Source organism: Rattus rattus, chromosome 8 (genome assembly GCF_011064425.1).
Source record: "Rattus rattus isolate New Zealand chromosome 8, Rrattus_CSIRO_v1, whole genome shotgun sequence".
NCBI lineage: Eukaryota > Metazoa > Chordata > Mammalia > Rodentia > Muridae > Rattus > Rattus rattus.
The window spans coordinates 110,389,382-110,398,497 of record NC_046161.1 but is presented as its reverse complement, the minus strand read 5'-3'; the positions used below and the strand labels follow the sequence as shown (position 1 = coordinate 110,398,497).

Below are 9,116 nucleotides of genomic sequence, written 5' to 3'. Positions count from 1 at the left end.
ACGACAGGAAAGTTCCAGACACTGGAACTGGGAGGGGTTTCAAAAGTGCGCACACACTTTTTTTAAAATTATATTTGAAAAAAAAACATTTTGTAGCCCAGACTGGCCTTGAACTTGCGCAGAAACCACTTGCACCATCACAGGTGCAGACGGATGAGCTTAAGGAGTGGTTTTGAAGTTTATTTGACCAGCTTTGAGAAGCTGCGAGGTGGTGGTGGGATGAATGGTGGGACTTTCCTTCTGATTGGCTGTAGAATGGGTAGGCGGGACTTATGAAAAATGCAAGGCTCCCATTGGCTCTGCCCTGTGCCAGCCGGTGTCTTTTATTCTCTGGGGTCAGCACCCAGAGCCCAGGCTAATCGGTGGGACGCACCTCCGCGATGCATCGGCTGCAGGTAGTGCTGGGCCACCTGGCCGGCTGGCCCGAGTCGAGCTCCGCGCTGCAAGCCTCGCCCTGCTCTGCTGGCTTCCCGCAGGCCTCCGCCTCCGACGTGGTGGTGGTGCACGGACGGCGCACCCCCATCGGCCGTGCAGGCCGCGGCGGCTTCAAGGTGAGGCCCCTCCGGCGGGCGAAGGGAGCAGAAGGCGGCCAGAGTGGGTGGGATCCTGCCCTCGGGGGTCCGGTGACCGCAGAGACGCCGGGTGGGGATGAAGGAGCTGGGCTCACCTCTGCTGCGCCTCGCCCTGCAGGACACCACCCCCGACGAGCTTCTGTCGGCCGTGTTGACCGCGGTTCTCCAGGACGTGAAGCTAAAGCCTGAGTGTCTGGGAGACATTTCCGTGGGTGAGCTCCCCTGAGGGTCCTGCACCGGCCCTTCCCCACCCTCCTCCTTCCCGGGATCCGTCTCCCACCTCACAGACCGGAGTTACTGAAGGGGAGGGGTCTGGACCACTGAGGTCTGAACCGGACTGCTCCCGGCGGCCAGTCTCAAGCCTAGAACCTTGGGCGCCCCCTCGTGGCACATCTGCCGACTGAGAGGCGCTGGAAAGCGGGAACCTCTGTCGAAAGGCTGTGATTCTTGGAGAGATCTGGAATGTCTCCTGTCTGGGGCATGTTTTACTTCAGGCCTCGGGACACCACCTGGCACTGAGTCAGGACTCTTCTGTCCACAGGCAATGTGCTTCAGCCCGGGGCCGGAGCCGTCATGGCACGCATCGCCCAGTTCCTGAGGTAATTGTCCACCATGACTGCCGAAGGCCCTGGCACTGTGTGTGTGGTGGAAGATCAGGTTGAATGTAGAGACTGAGGCAACTGGAGTCCATTGACCTGACCTCTGCTCGATAACCTTTTCCCTACTTAGAGGGAGTGTGTTGCTGGGCCCATGGCCAAGGGGCCCAGGACTTGGGGACTGGGTCAGAGCTTCTCTGTGGCCTGACTTTTAAACAAAGCCAACTTATCACATACCCTTTAGCGTGTAAGTAATCACATGGCCATGGTGAGCAGTGTCTACTTCCGTTCTTAGATGACCTCCTGGGCAGTCGGCTCATCCAGTCAGTAGCAGCTGGGGGATGGGGTGTCCCCGGACGCAGGCCACCTGATGTCCTTGGCCTCCCCTACTGGGGAAGCAGTGGTTCATTCACTCCTCTGTGGAGGCTGAGGACTCTCTTCCCTCTGTTCTTTCTGCTGCGTAGGTCAAAAGTCATAGCAAACTGGCCATGATCAGGGACAGACAGACAAACAACAAACAGACAAACAGAACCTCTGGGAACTGACGAGGGTTAGACTTAACCTAAGGTTCGGGGTCTCTCTGTCCCTCTCCAGATTCACTGTACTCTCACCTCTATCTGGCTTCCCCAAATTGTCTGTGTCGGGGCTGTCTGCCTCGATGCCCATTCTGTCCCCATGAAGGGCCCGCTCCTGTCTGCTCTCCCTGTCCTGGCTAAAACCTGCTCAGACATACTCTCGCCCTCGATACCTTCCTCAAACTCAGGCTTCAGATGAGTGGCCCTGCCTCTGTCATGTGATCAGTCATGTGATGTGGCTTTCCCGCGGGTCTCTCTCTGTATTTGGTTGGGCGTCCGATGAGGCACAGTACTGTCAGCTCCTCGGCCCCTCTCAGGTGGAACCTCAGGCTTGGAGGCTGTTGAGGAGAAACTTGAGGAATTTGGCAAAGGTGGTAACCAGAAATCGGGGAACTGAGGAGAGATTTCACAGCCTGGGGACCCGTCCTCCTTGGGGCCCCTTCAGAACCTGGCTTGGAGCAGGCAGTTCAGGGATTCTGTGGTTTACCTGCACACCAGAACTACCCCAGTTCCTCAGTGTTCATCCTCTGGGTCCTCAGGATGTCAGTCAAGGGTCTGGGAGGCCCCTAGTGCTTAGCCATGTTGGCCAAGGCCTGTATGGCCCCTCGGAAGGTAACTCGGATGATTTCAACAGCTGAACCCAGAGAGCCCCAGGGCAAAGGATTGAAGGGTGATCGTGGGGAGTGGCTGCACGTCCAGGGCTGACCGCCATCTCCCCTCTGTTTCAGTGGCATCCCAGAGACTGTGCCTCTGTCAACAGTCAATAGACAGTGTTCATCGGGACTGCAGGCAGTGGCCAACATTGCTGGTAAGTAGTGATTCCTGGGTGCCCATGAGTGGACCCTGACCTTGGTCCTTGACCCTCAGGACCCTAGGCAGGAAGAGTGGAGGGGCACCCATTGCCACACCCCAAGCCTTTTTGGGTGCTCCTGGGTCTTTCGTGAGGCTCCATTGAATGCACTCCCGAGAACAGGGAGGGAACGGGCTGTGCTGCTCCAGGGCGGGCCCGCTCCGGCCAAGGATAATTATGGAGTGCTTTCGTTGCAGGTGGCATCAGAAATGGGTCTTACGACATTGGCATGGCCTGTGGGTAAGATGGCCTTCCCGCCGGGCCTTATTAACCAATGCAATAATCAAACTAAAATTTTTCTCTCCTTGACTGTGATTCTCCTTGCCCACTGTGACAGCTGGCTGGGCTGGGCTCCCACGGATGCAGCCCAGGTCGTGGCTCTGAGTGTTGTAACCTCTTTTGTTCTCACGACTTTGCTTGTCACATTGGGGATCTGCAGCCCTTGCTCTTCTGCTGCACTGACTGACTTCCCTCGTTCCCGAGAGAAGTGGTGGGGTGATTCCTTCAAGTGCGGACATTGCCTCACTACGCAGACGTCCCTAGGCTGTAAACTCATCTGCCATCCTAGTACCAAGGGAGAAGTTCCAGATCACTGTGTTCTCAGGGATGTAGGGATCTGATTACTGTCCCCTCTGCTGAGAGATGCCCCCTTTGTTTCTGCCTCTGGCTCCAAAGGGCATGAACGTGTTATGATTGATAGTGTCTCCAGGAAAGAATAGAACGCTGGGGCCATCTCCTGTTGCAGCTTGGGAGATCCGTGGAAGGTGGCCTCGGCAGGCCTTGGAGCTGGCCAATCCAGGTTCTGTAGGACAGTCTTTGAGAGGAGACACCGCTGGCGTATGGTCAGGTCCTAGTTGTCTGCACTGGGTTGTCCTGACCTGTGTGTCAGCAGGAGGAGCCAGCCTGCCCCTCATTGTTCTTCACGTTTGTCCTAATAAGGACAGCACACGTGGCTTAAGTGGAAAGCTGGGGTTCTGTGAGGTTCTCAGGGGATTGAGCCTAGTCCCAAGCAGGTTGCAGACCCTGATGTTGGAGACATAGCAGCTATCCCTGGTGGAGGGTGTGTGTATCACAACCCCGCCATGCCCTAATTTTAAGATGTGCAGCTTGCCCAGGATTGAACTATGGGACCAGGTGGAGTTCGTGCTGGTGACAGTGACCGCTTCGTCCCTTGCCATGTCTTCATATCCTTGTCTTCAGAAAGGCACACCCACCTCAGCTCTGTGGATGTTGTAGCACGATTAAGCAGAGTCACAGCCACAGCTGACTCTGTGGGGCATGTGTCTTTCGGTCGCACCGTTTGACGGGTTTTCGTGCATCAGCAGAACTCAAGCACCTGGTTAGGTCTGTGTCCCAGTAGAGGCAGGGGTTCAAGGCCCACCTGAGCTACAGAGTAAATCTCGGGCTGAGGCAGTCTAGCAAGATCCTGTCTCAAAATGAAAATCTTTTTTTTTTTTTTTAAGGCCAAGATACAGTTTAGCTCACCCGCCACATTCAAGGGTCTGTGGTTAATACTCGTTCCTTCCGAAGGAACAGAAAGTTCACGTTATTGTGAAGTTGGGAGGGAACTTAGCAGGGAGCCCTCTGGTCCTCGTGTGGCCTCATGTACATCTCCCCAGCAATGCCTGACTCCTTCGGCCTGGCCAGCCGGCCTTTCCCTCAGCTTTCCTACACACTTGTGGATCTGCACCAGCGAGGTCTGCACAGCGAGGCCATTCTTTGCCATAAGATAGCGCTCACCATTTTCCTCCCTCTGACTTGGGACGCCGAGGGCTGAATCAGGCTGATTTGATTTGTACTGCATTGGAGGGGTGGCTGGAAGGCCATCCCTGTGAACCCCCCCCTCACTTGGCTCAGTAAAACCATGCAGCAGCCGACCCCAGAGCTGGGGCTGCGTCTGGTGCAGTGCTGTCTTGGGCTGGGGGGGCAGAGGGGAGAAGTGGCTCAGGTGCCCTTCAGTGCCTGTTTGATGGCCAGGTAGCGGCTGCTTTCCTGGAGGGCTCCCTGTTCCTGGGGCTTCCCGTCAGAGCTGGAGCTCACTCTTTCTCCTCAGGGTAGAGTCCATGACCCTGTCTGAGAGAGGCAACCCTGGGAATATTTCCTCCCGCCTGCTGGAGAACGAGAAGGCCAGAGACTGCCTGATTCCTATGGGGTGAGTGTCTACAGGAATCTCTCAATCCCCCCCCCTCTCTCTGTGTGTGTGTGTGTGTGTGTGTGTGTGTGCGCGTGCGTGCGTGCGTGCGTGCGTGTGTGTGTGTGTCCAACTCCACTACTCTGTCCTCAGCTGGAGACCAGAGAATTTTCTCCTCAGTGCCAAGCCTTGGCCCACCCCCTCCTCCGTTCTCCATTCTTGCACTCAGCAGGAACTAGGTAGGGGATTGACACTTCCCTTGACTTTCTTGATGCACTGGAATCTTCTCTGATCCCCTGAGGTTCCAAACATATCCCTAGTTGCGTGCCCCCCAATCCCCCCTGCCGCCGACCTGAAGTGCCCAGTCACAAGGATGGTGGCGGATGTCCCCCAAAACCCTATTTGGGAACCTGGAGCACTGAGAAGGTTGTGGGGAGCACTGAAGGTCTGAACATGTTTGGGGATGAGTGGGAGCACTGGGAAGTGGCATGCAGTGTGAGAAGTCTGTTCCATCTCTCCAGTGCTGTATAATTCTGCAGCCGTGTCTCTGAGCTCTCAGTTTGTCCAAGGGCAAGGCATTCTGGGAGGCTGACCATAGGAGAACCATAGGCTGGCCTGGCTTTCTCCACATCCTGTGTGTTTCCAAGAGCAGCCTAGAAGCCGCAGGAGAAACTGGGGCCAGATGGTGTCCCCAGCATCCTCCTGCCCTTGTCTTATGGGCAGAGACGACTCACCCGGGGGGAACAGTTCCTTCTGTGGGCCCCACGTTCAGGCTGCTCTTCCCTCTTTGAGGTGTGAGTCTTTGAGCATCCGTGGACATGGGCGCTCAGTATTTAAGATGAGCCAGGAGTCCCTGGGGCGTGGACGCCCAGAGGTGCAAGCCTAGCCCTTCATCGTGTCCCTGGCCCTCAGGCCAGCAGACCCACGGCCTCTGCTTTCCTGTGTGTGCACTAGGATAACCTCGGAGAATGTGGCTGAGCGGTTTGGCATCTCACGGCAGAAGCAGGATGCCTTCGCGCTGGCCTCTCAGCAGAAGTGAGTGCAGAGGGATGGGCTGAGGGTGGGGCAGAGATGGCCTGAGCTGGGGCTCTCACTGTGATACTAAGGTGTTGGTTAGCCCCATGACTTTAGCTGGGAGGTGGAATGGTTCAGCAGCAGTGTGGGGTGGGTCTTCCCAGTTCTTTTTTTTTTTTTTTTTTTGGTTCTTTTTTTTCCGGAGCTAGGGACCGAACCCAGGGCCTTGCGCTTCCTAGGCAAGCGCTCTACCACTGAGCTAAATCCCCAACCCCTGAGCTAAATCCCCAACCCCATCTTCCCAGTTCTTAACTGTTCACTGGGGTCGGTCTCTCTAGAGACCTCCTCCTCCTCTACCCTGCTTCTTAGAACATAAGGACCCAGTTCTGAACAGACATGGTGGTCACTGGTGATCCTTAGGCCTGGAGTGTGGGGATCAGTGGTGCTAAGACCTGATCCTCCTACCACAAGATAAAGACCTGGGTTTGCAGCGGTGGCCTGAGGCCGATATTCCAGAAAACCAGAGCCTTAGGCCTGTGGGAAACAGAAGGGCAGGTTGGCCACTCAGATCATGGATTGAGAACAGAGGGAGGATGGAGTGTAAGCCAGGTGGCCTCACCTTTTAGAGTTGGCCGGCAGTGTGCGTTCCCTGGAAGCTGTGCGTTCCTGCCCACAGGCATGACTCTACCCACTCGTTCTGTTCATCCTGAGAACAGCGTGGGAATCAGGAAATATATCCAGGAGGTGCACCTCGCTTTTAAATTTAAGAGGGGAAGCAGGTGAAATTTCGCTTCTAGCAGTCAAACATGGGCCTTGAAGAATCCGGCACAGACATTCCCAGGGGTGCAGCCTCGTTGTGGAAGAGACCTCCGAGCAGGCTAAGCAGCTAGCGATTAAGAATCAGGAGACAGAATAGCAGCTCTGAACTCCCTGCTCCTGGCTGGGGATGAGTACGGCCAAACCGGGAAAATCAGGAGCTGCTGCTGAGTCTGGAAGAGCTTCGGGTGCGCCTTTCCCTCCCTGGGGAATCTTAGCAGTCACTCAGAGCTCCATCAGGGCCATAACCGGCTGTGGTTGCATTGCCTTTCCGAGTTAGCAAAGGCCAGGGACTGGGAGGAAAGACTACAGAGGGGCCCGACTCTCGCTGTCCATGGTGCTGGCAGGGCAGCAAGCGCCCAGAGCAGAGGCTGCTTCCGTGCTGAGATCGTGCCTGTGACAACCACTGTCCTCGATGGCAAGGGTGACAGGAAAACCATCACCGTGTCTCAGGATGAGGGTGTCCGCCCCAGCACCACCATGGAGGGCCTGGCCAAGCTGAAGCCTGCCTTCAAGGATGGAGGCTCTACCACGGCTGGTGAGCGTGGGCCAGGAGTAGGGCCGATCTCGGTGGCTTGTTCTACTCTGAGACCTGGAGCTGACCAGGCCGCCTGGGAAGGTGATGGTGGGGGGCTGGCTCTCCTCAGGCCCTGCCTGACGCCTCCTCCTCGTCCCACCCTTCCTCCCCAGGAAACTCCAGTCAGGTGAGTGATGGAGCAGCCGCCGTCCTGCTGGCCCGGAGGTCCAAGGCTGAAGAACTGGGCCTCCCCATCCTTGGCGTCCTGAGGTCCTATGCAGTGGTCGGGGTCCCTCCTGACGTCATGGGCATCGGACCTGCCTATGCCATCCCTGCAGCCTTGCAGAAAGCAGGTGAGGTGGCTCCTTCTCACCCTGTGCTTGGATCCTTCATGACCTGGATCTGGGACTGGGGAGTGCTGGGTTTGACCTTCTGGGTGCTGTGGATGGAGCGGGCTAGCACCCTACACCCGAGGCCTTCCTGACACTACAGCTGGCTGGGACTCACTCTCTTGTCCCTAGAAGACAAACATCAGACTCCTGGGATCTAGGCTTGGGATAGAGTCCTGGGGGAGTCCAAAGTCCTGCCCAGTGGTTGTTGTCAATTCTGGCCTATGCCTCACCCACAGGGCTGACTGTGAATGACATAGACGTCTTTGAGATCAATGAGGCCTTTGCAAGTCAGGTGAGCCTGGGTGTTGTGGTGGGATTGACTGGGCCAGCAGCTCAGAGCAGATGGAGACTTTAGCTCCTGCGCTTGCTCCTTCCAGGCCCTCTACTGTGTGGAGAAGCTGGGAATTCCTGCAGAGAAGGTGAACCCCCTGGGGGGTGCAATAGCCCTGGGCCACCCCCTGGGCTGCACCGGAGCAAGGCAGGTGGTCACGCTGCTCAATGAGCTGAAGCGCCGAGGCAGACGGTAAGGCTGCTCCTCGTGGGGTGCTGTGGGGTTATTAGAGCTGGGGTGTCCGATAGCTGGGGCGTGGGGAGGTGAGCACACAGGCAGGGGTTCTGAACTGGGAATGGAGGGGCGAGACCTGTCTTCCAGAAGCCTTGCTTCAAAAACAGCGTGACTGTGCCTGCCACCTGGGTGTGTGTCTGTCCGGGGCTCGGTTCCCACAGATCTGCTCTGCTGGCTTGGACTCTGCCCATGAACCCTTGTGGCTGCAGCCCTGCCTGGTGGGAGCATGGGTCGGGGTTTGGCTACGCGAGCCAACACTGGTTCTTTTTCCCCAGGGCTTATGGCGTGGTGTCCATGTGCATCGGGACTGGGATGGGAGCCGCTGCTGTCTTTGAATACCCTGGGAACTGAGGCCCTGACTGCAGGCACTACCCAGAGAGTCCTACAGTGGTGTCACGAGAGGGACAATACAGAAGCCATCTGCATGGGACACTCAGCAGTGGAGGGATTTGTCACAGCACTTTAATTTAGAAAATGTAATCGCAATACGGGCACAAGCGGGCACAAGGGCATCCAACCCACTCCTCTCAGTTGAACCAAAGACAGCACACGTCACACGTGACCACAGACAACATGTTTCTGAGGGACAGTGGCCTCATGAATAGTGGGCATGAGGGGCATAGTAAATGTGTGTTATCTCATCTTGCTTGCAGTCATTTCCCCCAGGGCCGGGCTCTTGCTTTGTTGGAATCCGTGGGCCGTCTTTGTGGTGAATGCCACAGCCACTCTGCTGGCGGTGGCCTTGCTTCTTAGCCCTGAGACCTGTCATGCGGGGCCTGGCTCACATCACACCCTGGGAGGGGATCCCTCATCCTAGGAGGGCCTCGCCCCGTAGCCTCTGTCCCCGTTCAGCAGCCCTGCCCCTCCACCCTGAGCCAGATTGATGTCCTCAGCTGGGGCTGGGGCTGAGGGCTACAGAGCCTCAGAACTGGTGGAATTTTACGTATCTCTCGTCGTAAGAGCCTTGGCCCCGCAGCCTCAGGACACAGGGCTTCTCGCTCAGCACGCCTTCCACCACCAGTGTGGACTCATACAGGACGCTGCTCCTGAGGAAGGGGTAGGTGAGCTTAGGCAGCGCCAGGCAGTGC

The 9,116-nt window shown here is 56.9% G+C and overlaps 2 protein-coding genes across 2 annotated transcripts in view; one reads left to right on the top strand and one right to left on the bottom strand.

Moving 5' to 3' along the window:
• The first annotated feature begins 364 nt into the window (after nucleotides 1–364).
• LOC116907905 (3-ketoacyl-CoA thiolase B, peroxisomal) lies at nucleotides 365–8,669 on the top strand. The gene is made up of 12 exons (XM_032911105.1): nucleotides 365–551; nucleotides 691–784; nucleotides 1,114–1,171; nucleotides 2,472–2,551; nucleotides 2,791–2,833; nucleotides 4,647–4,745; nucleotides 5,679–5,759; nucleotides 6,902–7,092; nucleotides 7,245–7,424; nucleotides 7,700–7,755; nucleotides 7,841–7,986; nucleotides 8,304–8,669. The coding sequence occupies exons 1-12, from the start codon at nucleotides 381–383 to the stop codon at nucleotides 8,377–8,379; spliced, it is 1,275 nt and encodes a 424-aa protein (XP_032766996.1). The 5' UTR covers nucleotides 365–380; the 3' UTR covers nucleotides 8,380–8,669.
• Dlec1 (DLEC1 cilia and flagella associated protein) overlaps nucleotides 8,473–9,116 on the bottom strand; it is a 47,612-nt gene continuing 46,968 nt past the window's right edge. The window contains 1 exon segment of the mRNA XM_032911104.1: nucleotides 8,473–9,074. Coding sequence (XP_032766995.1) covers nucleotides 8,951–9,074 — 124 coding nt within the window. The 3' untranslated portion in view covers nucleotides 8,473–8,950.